This window comes from Artibeus jamaicensis, unplaced genomic scaffold (assembly GCF_021234435.1).
Source record: "Artibeus jamaicensis isolate MK-2021 breed Jamaican fruit bat unplaced genomic scaffold, CSHL_Jam_final scaffold_461, whole genome shotgun sequence".
Lineage (NCBI taxonomy): Eukaryota > Metazoa > Chordata > Mammalia > Chiroptera > Phyllostomidae > Artibeus > Artibeus jamaicensis.
The window spans coordinates 12,790,401-12,813,005 of record NW_026522045.1 but is presented as its reverse complement, the minus strand read 5'-3'; the positions used below and the strand labels follow the sequence as shown (position 1 = coordinate 12,813,005).

The window sequence follows — 22,605 nt, the reverse complement described above, 5'->3', positions numbered from 1 at the left end:
ACTCAGCCACAGTCCCTGCTGGTTTTCACTGCCATTACTAACGAGGACTTCTCTTTCCAGCACTGGAACCCTGTGTGGTGCTGAGAGCCCCCTCTTCTCATGCAGGAATCTCTGAAACAGAGATCTCTTTCTTGATTTTAAATTGCCACACCTGGGTATGGGACCAGCCTGTACAGTATCTCTGCCTTTTCTACCAGGCTTCTTCTGCATATGTTTAGTTATATGACTTTGGTTCATCTAGACTTCAGGTGATTTTGAAAGATGGTTATTCTGTAGCTTAGCTGTAATTTTGATGTGGTTGTGTGAAGAGATGAGTATAGTGTTTATGTATTCCACCATTTTGACTAGAACTCTGGGGGAATTATATTTCAATTTGTAAGGAAATGAATATTTTTGGCAGGGATTTTTAGAATCAGAGCATAGAGCAGAGTCGGCAGTGAATATAACATATCAGGGTACAGGGATCTGGCTCTTAAGTCTACATATCTAACCCCAATCTTCCTTCTGAATATATGTTTCATTAATGCCTAAACAACAATCCTGCTTATATGTGCCAAATACAAAGTGTCTTAAAATTAAACACTTTTCCTCCCACAATAAAATCAATATTATTCTACTCCCCAGGCTCAACACTTTGGTGTTATTTTGACTCTTCCCATTCTTTAATTCTTCATGTCCTTCATATACTGTTGTCACCATTGTTGAATCATTGAAATGTCTCCATATCACTCACAGAGAATTCCCTTCCTGCCCCTAATCACCTGATGCCTGGATTACTCCACAGACTCCTAAGTAGTATTTCTGCTTCAAACCTCTGTCCCCTTATGCATATGTTGTGGTTCTACCACATTCTTTGTCCTACAGCACTATTTCCATTATGCTACTCTCTGCTGCAACACCTTCAATGGTTCCACATTGCATTCATTAACACCCTTTCTCACCATGGTAATACTGAGAGTAAAAAGAGAGAAGAGAGGTCCAAGGGCTGTGTTTGAGGGAGCACAGAAATAAAATGCAAAAACCAGAGGTAACAATCTTCACTGAAGAAAATGTCAGTCCTCTAATGCCTGACCTGCTAGCCAAAGAATTAGTCTTGAGCCAGTAACAATTGATATACCATCCCTTGTGGAAGGGGGCTTTCTAACTCAGTGCATATATATTGCATAATTACTCAATTCATTGACTTTTTGGTAGTGGCCATAATAACCTCAATTGAAGATGTCATTATTTAGCCCTTCCCTTGTACTGTCACTTGGCTAAGCATTATATGTATAGTCTGTCATGTAATCCTCAAATAATTCAAATGTACACCATATATTATTTTTATTCAAATGTTACAGATGTGGAAACAGACTCTCAGAGGTTAGGTTACACTCCATTATACACATCTAGAAAATAGTTAATCCAGAATTTAAAACCTAGACTGATTTCAAATCATGTGTTCTTTCCAGAACTTGAGAGAAGTGTAGTCTGTTCTGCTTTCTGCCTCATAAAACTGGTTGTTAGCAAACTTGCTTCACCAGAAACATGGTCTCAGCAGAACAACCTTCAATCAAAAATAAGGGTTAGCATTTACTTTGAGAAAAAAAAACTGTTTTCTACTCCCCATCAGAAAGTTTTTGTGAAAAATAAATCCTGGAACTTCTAGGAGCCTTCTTACAGATGCTCTCTTCTTGAGAGAAAATAATCTATGTCAAAATATTGATGGAGCCCTTGCTGGTGTAGATCAGTAGATTGAGTGCCAGCCTGCAAACCAAAGGGTCGCTGCTTTGATTCCCAGTCGGGGCACATGCATGGGTTGCAGAATAGGTCCCCAGTTGGGGAAACACAAGAGGTAACCACACATTGATGCTTCTCCCCCTCTTTTTATCCCTCCCTTATCCTCTCTCTAAAAATAAATAAATAAACAAACAAACAAATAAATAAATCTTTTAAAATATTTCTGGAATGGATACATATATTAGTTTTGCAACTGGGAAGACTCTGAGTTTTCTCTTTTATTTACAGAACTTCATGCTGTCCAAAGCTCTGTAGGAAATATATTTAACATTCAAGTTATGATATCTCACAGCCTATGATTGAATTTGGCCTGAGAACCAGCCCTATAATCAAATCAGTGAAGAACTGTTCCTGATCCCTCAATTCTTGCTTCCCTAATTTATGGGTCTTTGGAGTTTTTGCACTAAGCAGAAACAATTAGCCAAACTAATCCGAACAGCCTGCCTAACAGCTCTCTGGAAAGAATGTGTGAAAACCACAGATTCTGTCTCCTGAATTTGTCCTTAAGTAAGTTGAAACCACCTTGTTTCTAGTTGGTTGGTCTTCCAGGAAAAAAATCCCAGCATATGTAGGGAGGATACAGGGTATTTTTAGACTGGAATGAAAACACTTAGAGCATCTCAATGTGACAAAAAATGAAGAAGTAGACAAAGTATGTATTGAGATCTCCCTCCACAAGGCATTAGGGAATTAGAGAAGACAAGACAGAAAACCAATCACTAAAAGGTCATAGTGCGAGTTATGTGATGTGCTAACCCTAAGGGAATTTTGAAATGAATCTGTGAGCAAATCCCCAAAACCTCCACCTATCGCAGAAATGCTTTATACCACTTAAGCAAGTCCTACTCTCTCTCAGCCTCTATATCCTTATAATTAAATGGAGACCAGTGATTCTTGGCCACCAGTTCTTAGTGTTATCAGGAAAATCATATGAATTTATATATGGTAAATGTTTTGAAAACAACTTTTGAAATAAAACTGCAATGACGAAGCCCTGGCTTGTGTAGCTTAGTGGATTGAGTGCTGGCTTGCAAACCAGGAGGTCACCAGTTTGATTCCCAGTCAGAGCACATGCCTCAGTTTGGGGCCAGGTCCCCAGTAGGGGGTGCATGAAAGGCAACCACACATTGATGTTTCTCTCCTTTCTCTCTCCATTCCCCTCCCAAAAATAAATAAATAAAATATTTTTAAAACTGCAATGAGTAAGACAGCTCTGAATTATTATTATTGCTTCTTCTTGATACTCTGGGCTTGTTTTTAGTGAGCAATATTTCAAAATAGACATCAAACCAAAGCCAATATGCTTGATTTTGTGTTGGGCTCAAGTGTTAAGATTAACATGGGAGGGAGACTTCCAGCAAAGATGGAGGTGTAGGTAGATACACTTTGCTTCCTCACACAACGAAAAGAAGGACAACAACAAATTTAAAGACAAAAAACAACCAGAACTGACAGAAAATCAAACCGTATAGAAGTCCAACAACCAAGGAGTTAAAGAAGAAATATTAATCAGACTGGTAGGAGGAGTGGAAATGAGCAGCCAGGGTGGAGAGAACTCATGGCAAGAAGGTGGCTAGAGGACCAGGGTGGGCATCACCTGGCAGACCAGATGAGGCAGCGGCTGGTGGACCTGGCAGTCCCATATTTGTGTGTGGATAAACTGGGGGGAACAACATGGGAGCAACACAAACTGAGCAACCAAGGATTCCAGTGCAGGGAAATAAAGCCTCAAAACCTCTGGCTGGAAAAACCTGTGGGGATTGTGGCAGCAGGAGAAACTCCCAGCCTCACGGGAGACTTCATAGGAGAGACCCACAGGGTCCTAGAATGTACACAATCCCCACCCCCAGGAATCAGCACCAGAAGGGCCCAATTTGCTTGTGGGTAGTGGGGAAGTGACTGAAAGCCAGCAAGAGCTGAGCAAGTGGCATGGTTCTCTCTCAGACCCATACCCCACTTGCAGGGTGAAAATGCAGTGGCATGTGCTGTCCCACCCTGACAAATACCAAAGACTCCATCCCTTACTACTTATAGCAGCCTCAGCAAGACCGAAACAAATGGCCCAAATGAAAAAAAAACAGACCAAATCTCCAGAAAAAAATAAAACTAAGCAATGAAGATATTGCCGACCTATCAGATGCAGAGTTCAAAATACTGATAATCAAGATGCTCACAGAATTGGATGAGTATAGTTGCAAAACAGAAGAAAAAGTGAAGGCTATGAAAAGTGAAATAAAGGAAAATGTATAGGGAACCAACAGTGACAGGAAGGAAACGAACTCATCATCAGTTTGGGCCAGAATTAGGAAATAAACATTCAGCCGGAACAGAATGAAGAAACAAAAATTCAAAAAAAGGAGGAGAGGTTTAGGAAACTCTAGGATAATTTTAAATATTCCAACACATCTGAATCATAGGGGTGCCAGAAGCAGAAGAGAAAGAGCAAGAAATTTAAAACATAATGAAGAACTTCCCCAATCTGTCAAAGGAAATAGACTTCCAGGAAGTCCAGGAAGCTCAGAGAGTCCCAAAGAAGTTGGACTCAAGGAAGCACATGCCAAGGCACATCATAATTACATTACCCAATATTAAAGACAAGGAAAGACTCTTAAAAGCAGCAAGAGAAAAGGAGAGTTACCTACAAAGGAGTTCCCATAAGATTATCAGCTGATTTCTCAAAAGAAACCTTAGAGGCAAGAAGGGGCTGGAAAGAATTATTCAAAGTCATGAAAGGCAAGGACCTATATCCAAAAGTACTCTATCCAGCAAAGCTATCACTTACAATGGAAGGGCAGATAAAGTGCTTCCCAGATAAGGTCAAGTTAAAGGAATTCATCATCACCAAAACCTTATTACATGAAATGTTAAAGGGACTTATCTAAGAAAAGGAAGATGGTCAAAAACATGAACAAAATAATGACAACAAACTCACAACTATCAACAACTGAACAGCAACAACAAAAAAAGTAAAGTAAGGAAATAATCAGAACAGGAACAGAATCACAGAAATAAGATCACATGGAAAGTTATCAGCAGGGAGGTATGGTGGGGAGAATGGGGAAAATGGTACAGGGCATAAGAAGCATAACTAGTAGGTACAAAATAGGAGGAGGTTAAGAATAATATAGGAAATGCTACTTACTTTCTGTACCTTCTCCCCCCTTCTCCTTCTCTCAGTCCCCTGTTGCTAGCCCTCCATGTGATCTTCATTTCTATGGTTCTGCTCCTGATTTAGCTGTCCTCTCAGTTTGCTTTTGTTTTAGGTGTGGCTGTGAATAACTGTGAGTTTGCTGTCCTTTCACTGTTCATCTTTTTTATCTTCTTTGAACAAATGTAATGGCATAATTAACAAAATATATTTTTAAATAAAAGAATAATATAGGAAATGGAGAAGCCAAAGAAATTTTATGTACAACCCATGGGCATTAACTAACTGTGGGGGGCATGCTGATGGGAGGGGTTGTGCAAGGCAGAGGGGAATGAAGGGAAAAATAGGACAACTGTAATAGCATAATCAATAAAATATATTTTAAAAATAAAATAAAATAAAAATAAAATGGGAGGGAAAGCCAGAGCTAAGTGAATGAGAATTAAATCACTTTGGTCTCCAGTCAACAGTTGGGTGTCAAGCATATGTCAAGATAGCCCTTTCCTCCCTGTGTCATTCTGGCCATGCAGCTATGAAGCCAAAAAGTATAATGACTCTTCTAACTTGCTGCCCAAAGGGTTCTTAATCAGCACACATAAGGCTATTTATGCCCACTTGACATGTAGCTCCATCTCAATTTCCAAGCATTAGTCCAGTCTTCAGACAAGGGAATTCATAGTCTAGGAGATTAGCATCAACTCTACCCAGCTGGTGAGCACACTCTGTCCTTGATCACTCATGCCAGAAATTGGACTCTCTCCTTGTTCTTTGAGAACTGACTTCCCTCACCTTTTTTCTCACTCCTGGGAGCCCATCTTCCCCCATACATTTAAACCCCTATAAATCTAGCTGAATTAGACCAGTTACTTAACCAACTATCTTTTGTTTGGGTTTCTACTGTTCCATTCTGATGGAACCAAAGCTTTAATGATGAGCACTGAGGCAAGGGCAGGTGTAATCATTTAGAGAAGCTAGTGGGCCAAGACTGTGTTAGGCCAACCTTGGAAACTGTGTTGCATAGATGAGGGGTACCAGCTAAGGATCTGTGACAAATAGCACAGATCCCATCTTCCCAGAGAGATCTGTGGCATGAGGGTAGTTACATGCCATGACAATTGCTTTGTCTACTATTGTTTCATAATATTTTCTATGTCACGCCATCAATTTGGTGACTGACAGAAAGATCTTGCTGATCACTTTCTGATTTCAACTAGATCGAACAGGATAAAAGCCCAGATGATGGGTGTAATTTCTAACGTCTGCTTTTACCTTTTTTTTTCTCTTTTCTCTGTCACAGCTTTCTCCCTCCTTCCTACTCCCCCCATCAGAAAGTTGTCATAGGAAGGAGGCCCAGAAGAAATTGATTTAAAAGGGAAGAGTGATGTAGAAAAAATTGACAACAAACCAAAAAACACATAGGCTTTGAAGCCTGCCTTTAAATTCTGACTTTGCTACCCCATAATTAGAATGAGCCTGTTTTCTCATTGAAAATAAGGATACAGCTGTATTCCAGCCAAGAGGGCAAGACAGGTACACATATCCTCCAAAAACCACATCAAAATGACAATTAAACATCAGAACAATCAATGTTAAAAACAACCCCGAATCTTGCTGAATAGAAGTCCTATAACGAAGGATGTGAAGAAGCCATGGCAAAACTGGTAAGAGGGGTGGAGAAACAGAATGAACTGGTCCCACACTCACATGTGGCAGACAAAATTGGGATGGATATCTTCACTGCAGAAGTCCCTCTTAAGGAGCAAGGAGCCCCAGCTCCACACCCAGATCCCCAGTCAAAGGTTTCAGTGTGGAGAAGGGAAGTCCCCATACTTCTGGTTGTGGAAACCAGCAGGGTTTGTGGCTGAGTGAGACACAGGGCTCCTGGGGGTCACAGATGTTTTCTTAAAGGGCTCATGCATGGATTTACTTTGACTAACCTATTCTGAGCTCCAGTGCTGGGATAGCAGCTTAAAAGGCTCATCAGGGACATGTAGGGAAGAACTGAATTGCCTGGCTTTGAGGTGAGAGCTGAACTGCCAGCTTTCTCCCAGACAGAAGTGCTGGCAGAAGCCATTGCTTCTTTAATGGTCCTCCCCTGACAGAACTTGCAGGCAGGAACCATATCTGACTCTCAATCGACACTGTTCACCCTTCCCTGATGATTATCTAAGACCCCACCAGACCCAGTTTGTGTACCCATCCAAGCAATTTTCAGTGGCTTTTCCATAAAAACAGCCTGTCCTGACTCATGCTGTGGACATTCCTAAAATCTCTCAAAGGTTCATAAACCCCAAATAAGCAGGACCTGGCCTTGCATGCCCAAAACCTCTTGCTAAGTAACCCCAGGCCCAGAATTAGTGATAGCCAACCTCATTTCACAGCTCCCCCTCTCCTGGGCACCTCCAAGACCAGTACAAGTACCAACCACCAGGAGATCTCTTTGTAGCTCATGCCCTATGGCCCAAGGAAGGGCACAGGTGGCAGGTAACCTTGGTCTGCACCCCCCAGTAAACCTCAGATCCAGATCACCCAATGACCATCTCCTGACCACACTGGAACACCACCCAATCACATCAACCAGCAACACACTCAAGGGATGGACTCAGCAGGAACCAGAGCCCCAGAAGCATTCCATGGGTTTAGCCCCTTTATAACACCTCCTCCATTGTGGTTGAAGCCCGTCCTCAAATCCTATGAACCTAGAAGTACCATATTTTCAGACTACAAGATGCACCTTTTTACCACATTTTTTGCTTCAAAAAATTTCCCGTTTTCCTCCTCTAAAACCTAGGTGCATCTGGGATCTGTACCATAAGATGCACCTAGGTTTTAGAGGAGGAAAATAAGAGAAAAAATTTTGAAGCAAAAAAGTGTGTCTTATACTCCAAAAAATATGGTAAATCTCTCCCATTGATCTGCCAACAGCAATTAAGGCTGAACTACAATACGACGGTGCACACAGCCCACGTGGGGTTGTGTTAGGAACTCTCATATCATGGGACAAGGAAGGTTGTGCAACTATGCCTTACAGAACACCTATGAAGATCAGGAAATGTAGCAGCTCTACCTGATACATAGAAACAAGCATAGGAAGGCAGCCAAAATGAGGAGACAAATAAACGTTCTAAATGAAGGAACAGAACTCCAGAAAAATAATAAATGAAAATAGAGACAAGCAATCTACCAGAAGCAAAATTCAAAACACTATTTATAAGGATGCTTGATAATCTCAAGATCATCAAGAGATAAGACCTCAAGAGATAGGAAACATAAAGAAAGAACCAGTCAAAAATGAAGAATATACTAACTGAAATGAAGAATACATTACAGGGAATCAACAGTAGAGTAAATGAAGCAGAAAATCAAGCCGTCAATTTGGAAGGCAAAGAAGCATAAAATACCCAATCAGAACAGCAAAGAGAAAAAAGAATCCAAAAAATGAGGATAGTTTATGGAGCCCCCATGAAAAATTCAAGTGTACCAACATGGCACCATGTGAATGTCAGAAGAAGAGAGATAGCATGAAATTGAAAACCTGTTTGAAAAAATAATGATAGAAAACTTCTCTAACCTGATAAAGAAAATAGACATAAAAGTCCAAGAAGCACAAATGAACCCAAAGAAATCCACATCAAAACACATCATAAAATACCAAAGTTTTAGGATAAAGAGAGACCCTCAACAACATCAAGAGAAGAGCAGTTAGTGAGTGACCTACAACAGTGCTCCCATAGACTGTCAGCTGATTTTTTTCAACAGAAACTTTGCAGGCCAGAAGGGGTTGCAAGAAGTATTCAAAGTGACAAAAAGTAAGGATCTGCAACCAAGATTATCCATCAAAACTATCATTTAGAATCAAAGGTCAGATAAAAAACTTTCCAGACAAGAAAAAGCTAAAGGAGTTCATGATCACTAAACCAGTGTTAGAATCAATGTTAAAGGCTCTTTCTTAAGAAGAGGAAAAGATAAAAATTAAAATTAAAATGTCAATAACTACATATTTATCAACAATTACTTTAAATGCAAATGGATTAAATGCCCCAATCAAAAGACATGGAGGCTGAATGTATAACAAAACCAAACCCTTACATATGCTGTCTACAAGAGACTCCCTTCAGATAGAAAGACACACAGATTGGAAGTAAAAGGATGAAAAAATATATTTCATGAAAATGGAAATAAACAAACAAACAAAAAAGGCTGGAGTAGCAATACTTAGACAAAATCAACTCTAAAATGGAGGTTATAACAAGAGGCAAAGAAGGACCCAGCAATTTCATTTCTGAATATTTATCTGAAGAAATCCAAAACACTAAATTGAAAAGATATATGCAGCCATATATTCATTGCAGCATTATTTACAATACCATGACACGAAGAAACCAAAGTATGTATCAATAAATGAATGGATAAAGAAGAAGTGGTACATGTATACAATGGAATATGAAATTGTTATAAAAATAATGAAATATTGCCATCTGCAACAGCATAGATGGACCTAGATGGTATTATGCCAAGTGAAATAACTCAGACAGAGAAAGAAAAATGCCAGATGATTTCACTTATATGTGTAATCAATAAAACAAAGTAAATGAATAAGCAGAAGAGAAACAGACTCATAGACACGGAGATTATTTTGATGGTTGGCAGATGGGAGGGGGGTTGGGGAGATGGGTTAAAATGGTGAAGGGATTAAGAAGCACATATTGGTAGTTACAGAATAGTCATGGTGATATAAAATGCAGCATAAGGAATATAGTCAATAATGTAATAGCCTATATATGGTGTCGGATACATGTTAGATTTATCAGGGCAATAACTTCACAAGTTATATAAATGTCTAATTACTATGTTGTACACCTTAATCCAATATAATAATGTGTGTCAACTGTAATTGAAAAATAAAAACATTAGGGACTTCCGCCAAGATGGAGGCATAGGTGGATGTGCCGTGCCTTCTCCCACAACCAAGATTAGAGAAAACTAAATATTAGCAACAGAAAACACAGCCAGAACACGGAAAATTGAACTTTTCGGAAGTCCATTAACAACAAATTCTTCAGCCTGACCGGTAAGGGGCGAAACCAGCGGCTGGCGGAGCAGGGTTGCACAGGAGGACTGGGCCAGACACACTCAGGCCTGCGGAATCCAGGCGCAGGGTCAGACCTAGTGAGCGACCCAGCGAGCAACCAGGTGAGCGACCTCGGGGGAGACAGCCAGGCCCGGGGCTGCGTGTTGACTGAGGTCGTGCATTTGTGCGAGGGTGGACAGGCGAGGGAGTGGGCGGTTGGACCGGCCGGCAGGTCCCCACGGCAAGCGGCAGTGGAGGGCGCCGCCATTTCCCTGCTCTGACCCCACCTCCACATGCAGCGTCATAACCCAGCGACTCTGAGTGGCCCGGCCCAGGTGAACCACCTAAGACACTGCTCCTCCGCACCCAGCTCTGAGAAGCAGCGGAGGGGGTCGCCATTTCCCCGCTCTGGCCACGCCCCCACATACAGCGTCACAACCCAGCAACCTGGGAATCCAAGCCGCGGCTTCTCACACTTAAAGGGCCCGAACAGACCAAGAATGGCACAGGAGGATCTCAGAGCCCCAGAAATAAATCTAAGCGATGAAGAAATAGCAAAACTCACAGACGCACAGTTTAAAAAATTGGTGATCAGGATCCTCACAGAACTGGTTGATTATACGGACAAATTAGACAAATATATGAAGGCGAAACTAATTGAAATGAATGGAATTGCACAGGACACCAATAGCAATGAAAAGGAAACTGGGACTCAAATCAATGGAGTGGACCAGAAGAAAGCAAATAATAGCCAAACAGAAAAGAGTCAAGAAGCAAGAATTCAAAGAAATGAGGAGAGTCTTAGGAACCTCCAGGACATCTTTAAACGCTCCAACATCCGAATTATAGGGGTACCAGAAGGGGGAAAGGCACAGCCACCAGTGGAAAACTTATTTGAACAAATAATAAAGGAGAATTTCCCCAATCTGGCAAAGGAAATAGACTTCCAGGAAATCCAGGAAGCTCAGAGAGTACCAAAGAAGTTGGACCCAAGAAGGAACACACCAAGGCACATCGTAATTACATTAGCCAAGATTAAAATGAAGGAGAGAATCCTAGAAGCAGCAAGAGCTAAGGGGACAGTCACCTACAAAGGAGTCCCCATCAGACTGTCAGCGGATTTCTCAAAAGAGACCTTACAGGCAAGAAGGGGCTGGAAAGAGGTATTCCAAGTCATGAAATCTAAAGACCTACAACCAAGATTGCTCTATCCAGCAAAACTTTCATTTAAAATGGAAGGACAGATAAGGTGCTTCTCAGATAAGATCAAATTCAAGGAGTTCATCATCACCAAGCCCTTATTATATGAAACGTTAAAGGGACTTATCTAAGAAAAAGAAGTTAAAAAAACATGAACAGTGAAAGGACAACAAACTCAGTTATTAACAACCACACCTAAAACGAAAGCAAACTAAAAAGGACAGCTAGATCAGGAGTGGAAACATAGAAATGAAGATCTCAAGGAGGGTTAGCAACAGGGGAGTGGGAGGAGGAGAACGGGGGAGAAGGTACAGAAAATAAGTAGCATAGACAGTAGATAGAAAATAGATGGGGGGGCAAGAATAGCATGGGAAATATAGAATCTAAAGGACTTGAGACACATGGTCATAAACTAAAGGGGGGGTGATGGTGGGGATGGGGGGTAGGGTGGAGGGGAATAAAGGGGGAATAGAACAACTGTAACAGCATAATCAATAAAAAAAATTAAAAAAAATGAAAAAAAATAAAAAATAAAAACATTAATATGTCTCTAGGCCCTCAGTATGTCCTCCTTGTTACAATAGCTAAGTGCTCATCAGTAAATGAGTGGATCAAATAATGATGGTACATTTACACAGTGGAATACTACACAGCAGAAAGAAAGAAGGAACTGCTACCCTTCATGACAGCATGGATAGATATAGAGAGCATTATGCTAAGTGAAATAAACCAGGCAGTGAAAAACAAATACCATATGATTTCACCTATAAGTGGAACCTAGTCAACAAAACAAACAAGCAAGCGAAATATAATCAGAGACATTCAAATAAAGAACAAACTGATAGTAACCAGAGGGGATGGGGAAGAGGGATAATAGGGGAAAGGAGGGGAAGGATTTTCAGGAACATGTATAAGGGACCCAAGGACAAAGCCAAAGGGGAGAAGGATGGAGGGTGGGAGGTAGGGGTGGGTGGGGTGGGGGAAAGTGGTGGTATGAAAATGGAGACAACTGTACTTGAACAGCAATAAAAAGAATTAAACCTTATTTTAAAACTTGGTTGAATTATTTCTAAAATAAGAATGTGAATCAATTTGGCTGTGTTTCTGTGTCTGAAAAAGAGAAAGAGAGGATGGTAAATAGGGAGAAGAGGAAATAGAGAAAAAGATAGATACTCAATAAACATTCATTATTATCCTGGTTTTTATTGATATGATTGATAAATTGGCTTAGGAGATTAAAAAGTTCCTGACATACCTTGTTGTAGAGAAAAAAAATTAACTTTACTATGAGAAGAAAGGTGTGAAAGTATTTGGACTATGAGTAAATAAAGTATGACAACAGTGAAACAATGCTGTGGTTCTGGGGAGAAAAATGAGAATATGACAATTAAAAGAGGGCAAAGCCTCCCCCAATTCTTTTCCAACTTGCAGCTGAGAAATGGAAGCTCAGAGATAAGCACAAAGGACTTTTAGGGAAGAATAATAAAGAAAAATGTGAGATATCACACACCCATGTCATTTCCAACCACTATCAAAATGAACTGTGACAGATTTCCATGTGGATTTGCCAGTCCAAGACCACTGACAGTTCATCAGACCACATTTGCATTTTTCTCTGCTACTTCTTTTACTTGACATTTATATGAATTGGCTTCAGAATCCATATCAAATGGCACCCACGTTTTTCACACAGAATCCTTAGAAAAATTAATGTATTTCTCTAACTTGTAAGTGTAGGCATTCCTTCCGCTGGTGCAAGTCTACATTTTCCTGTTTCTCTCATGTCCATGTTTGGAATTCATTCCATCAGGAAACCTGATAAAGTATGTGCATTTTTTAGCAATGTAGTGAGTGGCAGTTAAATGATTAAAAACTGATTTCCAAAATGCTTATTGAGTGTTGAGGACAAAATTAAGTCCTCTACAGATAGTTTAACATTGATTAGTTAAAGGAGTGGCAGGGAAACATATATGAACATATATACAGAGAATACATAGAGAATTAATGATGGAATATGTACTTAAGTTTTAACCCTAAAGTTTTGGGGTGAAAGAGGTTCAGAGGATATTGGAAAAAGAACTAGAAGTGCAAAAGAACCTTTGTGTGCATATCTATGGCCAGTAGTTGGAACCTGGCTTACATGCACACATGCTGTAGTTAATAATTTTCCACATTTTGGCTGATCAGTGGGCTCATCCTCACCTAGACAAGAGTGTAGAGGAAAATGACTTCTGACCAAGATAGAGGCATAGATAAATACACTTTGCCTTCTTGCACAACCAAAAGCATAACAAATTTAAAAACAAAAGGCAACCAGAAATGCCAGAAAATTGAGTCTGACAATGAAAGAGTTAAAGAAGAAACATTCATCCAGACTGGTAGGAGGGGCAGAGACAGGCAGCCAGAAGGAGAGGATTTATGGTAAAGTGGCATACTGGGGCAAAGAAAGCCTCAAAACCTCTGGCTGTAAAAATCTGTGGGCATTGAGGCACTGGAAAAAACTCCCAGCCTCACAGGAGAGTTCACTGGAGAGACTCATGGGTCCTAGACCCTGTACACAAAACCTCCCACCTGGGAATCAGCACCAGAATGGCTTAATTTGCTTGTGGGTAGCAAGGAAAGTGACTGAAAGTGGGACAAGAGCCAAGGAAGTGGCCCTGTTCCCTCTCTGATCACTCTCCCACATACAGTGCCACAATGCAGCAAAGTGGGTTGCCCTGCCCTGGTGAATACCTAAGCCTCTGTCTCTTACAATGAAACATGTGCACTAAAACAAAGAAATATGGCCTAAATGAAACAACAGATGAAAACTCAAAAAAGGAAACTAAGCAATGAAGAGACAGCCAACCTATCAGATGCAGAGTTCAAAACACTGGTAATCAGGATGCTCACAGAAATGACTGAGTATGGTCACAAAATAGAGGAAAAAGTGAAGGCTATGAAAAGTAAAATGAAGAAAAATATACAGGGAACCAACAGTGATAGGAAGGAAGCTGGGACTCATATCAGTGATTTGGAGCACAAGGAAGAAATAAACATTCAACCAGAACAGAATGAAGAAACAAAAATTTTTAAAAATGAGGAGAGGCTTAGGAATCTCTGGGACAACTTAAAATGTTCCAACATACAAATCACAGGAGTGCCAAAGGAGAACAAGAGCGAGAAATTGAAAACTTATTTGAAAACATAATGAAGGAGAACTTTCATAATCTGGCAAATGAAATAGACTTCCAGGAAGTTTAGGAATCTCCGAGAACCCCAAAGAGGTTGGATCCAACCTAGGAGGAACACACTAAGACACATCATAATTACATTACCCAACATTAAAGAGAAGGAGAGAATCTTAAAAGCAGCAAGAGGAAAAGAGACAGTTACCTACAAAGGATTCCCATTAGACTATCAGCTGATTTCTCAAAAGAAATCTTGCAGGCAAGAAGAGGCTGTAAAAAGTGTTTGAAGTCATTAAAGCCAAGGACCTACATGCAATATTGCTCTATCCAACAAAGCTATCATTTAGAATGGAAGGGCAGATAAAGTGCTTCTCAGATAAGGTCAGGTTAAAGGAGTTCATCATCACCAAGGCTTTATTATATGAAATGTTAAAGGGACTTACCTAAGAAAAAGAAGATGGTCAAAAACTATGAACAGTACAATGACAACAAACTCAAAGCTATCAACAACTGAAACAAAACAAAACAAAAACTAAGCAAACAAATAGAACAGGAACAGAATCTTAACAATGGATATCACATGGAGGGTTAGCAGGGTGGGGGAGAGGGGAAAGTGAAAGAAAAGGTACAGGGAATAAGAAGCATAAATGGAAGGTACAATATAGACAAGGGGAGGTTAAGAATACTATAGGAAATGGAGAAGCCAAATCACTTTTATGTAGGACCTATGGACATGAACTAAGTAGGTGGGGGGCTGGTGGTGCTGGTGGGAGGGATTGTGCAAGGTGCAGGAGAATGAAGGGGAGAAAAAAATGGGACAACTGTAATAGCATAATCAATAAAATATACCCCCAAAAAAGACTGTAGTAGGAAAAGGCAATTTTCACTTTCTACTATTGCTGACAAATGGTGGGAAACTAGAATAGTTGTTACCAAAGGATACAGCAACCATGTGGAACAAAATGTCAGAACTTACCTGGGGATGCCTACATCTGTTAGACTTCCTAGCTGAGGTCAGGGCTTTTGGGGAAGACTTCCATTATGTCCTCTCAGACAGATCACTAAGATTGCTCTCTCTCTTGAATACTAGGGGCAGGTCCTGCTGGGGAGGCCCTCAGGCAGTGTAGGTAGTGCAATAACTCCTTCCTTTTCCTGAAGAGTAATTGATTACATTGACCCACTGTGGCTCCACAGATGATTGCCTTTTCCAAAAAGCCTTTTGAAAAATATTCAGTGGGTATTTATTGAGCATCTACTATGTGCCAGGCCTTATTCCAGCAACTGGGATGCAACATTCAACAAAATAGAGAAAATCCTTTTCTTTTTGGCACTTTTTTTTTGGTAATCAAATACTTGTTATTCTAGTGACTACGTTAGGTGTGTCTCTTAGAAAATGATGGCTAAAATGCCTGATATATTCACCACAAAGCCTAATGCCCTAAACTTAGCACAGACACTGGGAGACCTAGGTCTCCCAGTTTCTGTGCTATTTGGCACAGGTCATGTACTTCTTTGAGTGGTTTATATGGTATGTGTACATAGTACCTTAAATCTGTCTGACCTCTAGGTCTCTGTCTTCCACCAGGTCCTCTATCTCTCCAGTGCTTTAATTTAAGCCATCATCACCTCTCACCTGGATTAATGCATTGTCTTCTAACTCCTCTCTGCTTCTACTTTTTACCTATCCCACTCCACCTCATCTCAGTCTTACTACAGTGAGTGGAGTAATAGTTTTAAAATGCAAATTTGGTGGTATCACTCCAGATTTTGCCAAATCAAATGGAAACTTCATAAAAGTCCCCATAAAAGCCCTCAGGCTTTGGTGTTTATCCTCCTCCCAGTCTCATCTCATAACTCACTGCTGGCACTGTGTGGTTCAACCATTTTGAGCTATTTACACTTCAGTAAAGATACTATATTCTTTCATTCCTCCATGTTTTGGTTTTATTGGTGCAATTCTAAAGTATAGAATACCATTAGAACTGTCTCTGCCTAACTAGCTAGTTCCAATTCATCTCTTTTATGACTTTATGGAGATACAAGTCACATAGCAATTTACTCATTTAAAATGTACAATTTAATGTTTTTTTTTAGTTTAGCCACAGAGTTGTGCAACAATAACCACTATTTAATGTCAAAATGTCTTTATTTACCCTAAAAGAAACTCTTTATCTATTAGCAGACACCATTTCCTCCAGCTCATCCTTCCCCCACTCCTCCTAGCAAGCCCCTAGCAACAATTGATGTACTTCCTGTCTCTATAAATCGACCTATTCCAGTCATTTTCAAGACTTTTTCAGGTGTTGCCTCCTTTTATTCACCTCCCAGTTCTCTGATTTCAAAGCCTTTTTTCTGAGCTCCAATAATACCCTTACATGGGTTTGTCATAGCACTTAGCCCACTGTATCTGTGCTTATCTCCCCACAGGAAGTAAATTACTCATCTCTGAAACCACAGTGTCTAATATTTGGCCTAGCTTAGAGAAAGTACCCTGTAATGGTTGGCTAAATGAATGAGTAATTTCCAGAAAGCCGTAATAGAGAGAAATGTCTCTCAATGAATAAATGGGTAAGAGATGAGTGAATACACAGGTAAAGCCAGACAGTGGATGCCTAAGTCCCCATTTTTTAGCTCACTTGCAGTTGGTTAAATGCAGAAAACAGCACACCAATGTCCATTCCATCTCTACGATTGGTATGCAGGTCTAGGGAACCTAGGGAAACATTACCATAAGTGGGGTAGAAGAAATATACCCTCAGAAAATATTTATGCCACAAGTTTGTGCTTTACCTGTGGGACTGATAGCAACACACTCGGCCATGTTCCTGCTTAACTTTTTCAATTTCTCTCTCTCTCTGTGTCTCTCTCTCTTCTTATCCTCCCTCACTCCTGCCTTCCCTTCTTACTTTTTCTTTCCTTCTCCCTCCCTCTTCCCATATCCTCAAACCATTGGGATATTTGCCTTTATCTGTAAAGCACCTTTCAGAATATCTCTAATAAATAATGTAGGTGCTTAGATTAAAACAATAATTTTAGCATGAGATATCTGAACATGAATTCACTTTGAAAGCTGTTTAATTGTTCCATTCAATGCATTGCATTTCCTTTTAATTGATTGGATGTTTGAAAACATCATGAGCAAGGGAATATAAAATAATTGCAAACACAGCTGAGTATTTAGTATTCACAACTGAATACTAAATCTCTAATTTTTAGCATTTTATTGACTGGTGACAAATTGGAGTGCACTTCGACTTTGGCCACCGTTGTCTGCCTTTTGCTATTTCTGTTCTTATTCAAATTTCTTAATTCATGTCTTCTAATCTCTTACCCTATCTCCTTGTCTCCCCTATCCTCAATTCTTTATTTGTTTCTCCCACTTACTTTTTAAAGATTTCATTTATTTATGGACAAAGGAGAAGGGAGAGAGAAAGAGAGGGAGAGAAACATCAGTGTGTGCTTGCTTCTTATGCACCACCCCCACTGGGGACCTGGCTTAAAACCCAGGCATGTGCTCTAACTGGGAATCCATCCATCAACCCTTTGATTCTCAGGCCGGCACTCAATCTACTGACCCACACCAGCCAGGGCATCTCCCTCACCTATTTTTTTATTTATCTCCTCCCTTCATTTTGCTGTGTGAGCTTTTCTTTATGTTTCATTCTGTATTTCTCCTATGCCTTTTCATCTTCCTGATTAGCCTCCTTCTCTATCTTTCCTTCTGGTCTCATTGTTTAGGATGAGATAGGAGGAGAAAGAGAATGTGTGTGTGTTTGTGTGTGTGTTTGTGTGTGTGTAGGGGGCAATAAATTAATCAGGAAAAGAGAGAGTAGGGAGAGATTGACAATGGGGCTGTCCTGCATGTCCCACATCATCTTCCACTGAAAGGGATGTGCCCTGTCCAAACCATCCATATTTCCTCTCATTTAAAATAGCACAAATTTTCTCACAAAGTTGAAACAAAAAATATGTTCCCAGACTGCCTCACAGAAATATTGTTAGGGTCAGACTTGGTAATGAATATGAAAAAGGTTTGAAAAGAACCAGACCCTGTAATTGGAAGCACTCAGGGGAAAGGGTGGGAAGATTGCTGCCTTGAACTCCTCAGGGTTCTAATCAACTTAAGGATTGCACTTCTTGTCTTTCTGAGGAATATGTTTCTTTTTACCTTTGTCCTACTTATCAAATCATTCGTTTATATGTGTGCCTTGTTTCAGTGGCCTTAGTGTTTTCAGAGGGGAAGGATAAGGGTTTTTTTTTTTGTATGGTATTGATTTTTATCCCTTCCTTTTCTCTTGCCTTGGACTAGCAAATGGAACCTCCAGCAGCCAGCTCTCTACCCCCAAGTCTAAGCAGTCTCCCATCTCTACGCCCACCAGTCCTGGCAGCCTCCGGAAGCACAAGGTATTATGTCTCTTATACCTTACTAAACACCTTTGCACTTTGGATTTTTTTTTGATAAGCTGGGTGAGAGTTTTCTTTCATCTCCAAGAGCACATCAAGACCAGAATTGCTTTTCATGTGTTCCATCTACCTGAAACCCTGGGAATTCTAGCAGGGGCCAAGCTTCCTGTCTTTTTTATTCATACCTCTGATCCCTCATTTATTTACTCCCAATTACATTTAACCAAAAGGGAGAGGTACAGAGGTCTCGAGAATACATTCTGAGCTAATGGTGTCACTAAATGATGGCTCAGGGGATGGGTTGAGCACTTGTCTAATTCAGAGGCATAGCAAAGAGGGCCTTAAAGGCAATTTATGTCCTCCAGGCACCAGCCAATAGAATGACATAAATATAGCAATCAAAGAACGTTAGCACTGACTTACTTCCTTTAGATTTGCTGGACATCAAAATATGAACAGACCATACTTTCACTATGTATTATTTACCAGGCATATTTCGGTACAACGTAGGAAGAAAAGGCACATATATATTGCACTGGCCTTAGGCACCATGGTACACTTCCATGTCATCTCAAATAAATACAACATTGAAATAATAGAAGTGTGTAGATTCTCTAGCTCCACTTCCCAAACAGATCCCCACTCTGAAATGTCTTCAGTATAGAAAATCTGGAGTGGTCACTGCCTCGGATGTCATCTCTGAGGTGATGTAAATGTGGTTTCTGCTCTCATTACCACACTCTAGAGAAACTTCCTGTAGGATTCTCTTTCCTTTTGCCTGTTCACAAGACTTGGTGGGATGTGAGAAAAGGCAACAGCCACCAATGTGGCCAACTTTATCACTGAACCATAAATAGAACTGGAGGAGATCTTAGATGGAAATAAACTAGTTTCATTTGATTCTCTCAGTAATCTTGTGAGGTTAATATTTTACAGATAAGGAAGTTGCAACCTAGAATCATTAAGTCACTTAGTAGGATAACATAGCTAGGTAGTAGCAGAGAGAAGACTGGTACCCAGATTACTGCCAGAAGTATGCTACAGCCAGTTTGCACTAGATCATGAGACTTGATTGTACATTGCTTCCCAACTGTGTTCAGTGACATTGTGTTGTTACCTAGAATGTGCTGTGGTGGGGAAGATTTACACCATGGAAATCAGCAAAGACTACATGTCAAGATTGTTTTTTCCACATAAAGTCAGTGGTTAAATATTTAACAGCACACCACTTCCTGGCATCCATTTTCATTTCCTTCTCTCTGAATCAGGGTTTTAATTTCCTGGTTAATCTGACCATTACCTGCTCCATCATTCCTAATATCTGTTGTATTCCTTTAGTGACCCTTTTAACTTTTGGTATTGACACTCACCAGGACCTTCTAATTGTCCTGCTGAGCTATTTGGTTTCCCCAAAGGAGGAGTTGCTCAACTGTCTCTGTAGCCAACACTACCCAGAGATTGTGAGGTGGATGAAAATTGCTTTTGCAGTCAGCTGTCAGTTATTCTTCTGAGCAGTGAAATTTGTTAGTGTGGACATTCCAAGATGAGGAATAGCTTACTTCTATTGTTCCACTGTCTACACAGAATGTCCTATGCTACATTACTTCTTACTTTATCTATTCCTTATGCATTTCTGTCCTTACCTTTTTCCTGAAAAGTGTGAGGTACACCAGCAACTTACATTAGTATTTTCACCAAGAAACTGGGACCAGCATGAGCATTAACTTGGTCTGTACACTTGAGTTCTCTGCTTTTCATATGTATGTTCAGTTCATTTAAGCTGAGGACTCAATTCATAAGCACATTGAGGTGAATGTTAATGTTGTTAAACCATTTCTCCTGGTTGACTTTGCAGGCTATTTGTGTTGTTTGTTTGTTTATTTATTTATTTATGACTTTATTCTAAAATATAATCCAACAACTGAAGGACTAGAACAAGATGTAGGTGGCAGTATTGTCATACCCTCACTGTTTTCTTCACTGTGGGATATTCAGTGTTTCAATTAATTTTTAAATAAACTCTTTTTTATGACAGCTAAGCAAACAAACATTAAATAATAGATTATATAATTCACAAAAATATTCACTATAAATAGTGAATTATATAAGTTTTAAAAAACTTATGTTTTGGTATAATTCTCACTAATTTTTATATTTATCACTTTGATATCTCAAATTTACAGAAAAGTTGCAAGAGTAATAAAGAACTTCTGTATAATCCATACATGGATTAACCAGTTGCATATATTTTGCAACATTGTCTTTATTTTTTTGTGTTCTTGTGTTCTGTCTCTCTCCCTCCCTCTCTTTCTTTTTACACACACACACACATGCACATACACACATTTTACAATTTTTTAACCATCTTAGATTAAGTTGCTAAGTTGCAGACATCATGCAGTTTAACTTCCTAATGCTTTAGTGTATATTTCCTAAGAATAAGAACATTTTCTTTCATAACTACATTACAATTATCAAAATCAGGAAATTTGCACTGCTGTAGTACTATTATATACTCTACAATTCATATTCAAATTTTATCAATTGCCTTTATAATGTTCTTTTTTTGGTCCAGGATCCAATCCAGGATGACACATTGTCTTCAATTGTCATGTCTCTTTAGTATTCTTTAATTTATTAAAGTTCTTCAGTGTTTTTTAAAAAACCTTTTAGGGATAGTGTATTGCAGAATTGAGGAGTACAGGCTAGTTATTTGGTGGAGTGTTTTGATTTAGGTTTATCTGTTATTTCCTTGTGATTGAATTCGGATTGTGCGTTTGAGGCAGGAGTGTCATAGTAGTGATTCTGTGCCTCTCAGTGCATCCTATAAGGAAGCAAGAGCCTCATGCTTATGCTGGCAATGATGGAAAGTAAACTTGTTTTTCTAAATAAGCTAAAAAGAATCTTGTGACCTTGGCTTAGTCCCCTGGGGCTCAGGTCTTGGCTTATTGTTCTCCTTTCACACAGCTACCTGAACCTTAGCCCCATTAAGGTCCTTGGGCAGTGAGCCTAAGCAGATCTCATCTGAATGTCCATCCAAGTGGACCTGAAAGTAAGTCATAGTGCAGAAAGGAAGCAGGTGGCTAAGGCCATGACTTTCCTCTTGCAAAATTGGAAACAAACTTGAAGTCCCAGCATCCTTTTTGTAACTTTTGATGGCTGTGGCAGAGCCCAAAGCTGTAATCAACCTTTTGGTTTCCTCTCTTAAGCAGCTCATGGAGAATGATCTTTAATGCATCTGAGATGGGGTTAGCCAAAGTCCACATACTCAAGTGTTACAATATGGACACAAAGTGAATCTTTGTATAGTTAATGAGAACAACATTTTGCATTTTTCTGCTGCTTCATCCTTCACATACCCATTTTCTCATTTACCCTTGTGATAACCTCATGAAAAAGATAGGGCAGCTAGCATTTCCATTTTACAGATGAGAAAAAGGAAGAGCTGAGGTTAAAGAAGGCCAAATGTGATTCCACAATTTGGAAAAGGTAGCACATTAAAGATGTCCAAGAAGCCTGAAAACATAGGGAACATTTTTCACTTATTTTTATATTTTTTCCAGATCACTGCTTGTACTCATGGTTTTAAATATGGAGTCATTTTGCTTACAGAGTTATCTGGAGATTGAAGGAAAATATGTTAACATATTATTTATAAATATAACTAATGTTATTTAAATATACATTTTCCTCTGCATTTCCAGACTTTTTTTTTTTTTTTGGTTATCCAATAAGTGCTTGGAGAGGGAGTTGGATGAATAAAGGAGAGTCCTGACCCTTAAATCACAGACACCACTGTAAGTGAATTTTGGTAGTGTAATCAAGAGCAAACA

The 22,605-nt window shown here is 39.7% G+C and overlaps 1 protein-coding gene across 1 annotated transcript in view; it reads left to right on the top strand.

Annotated features, from left to right (window-relative positions):
• DCX (doublecortin) overlaps nucleotides 1-21,395 on the top strand; it is a 202,850-nt gene extending 181,455 nt beyond the window's left edge. The window contains exons 5-6 of the mRNA XM_053657478.1: nucleotides 18,678-18,772; nucleotides 21,348-21,395. Coding sequence (XP_053513453.1) covers nucleotides 18,678-18,772; nucleotides 21,348-21,395 — 143 coding nt within the window. The remainder of the gene's footprint in view (nucleotides 1-18,677; nucleotides 18,773-21,347) is intronic.
• The last annotated feature ends 1,210 nt before the right edge of the window (nucleotides 21,396-22,605 follow it).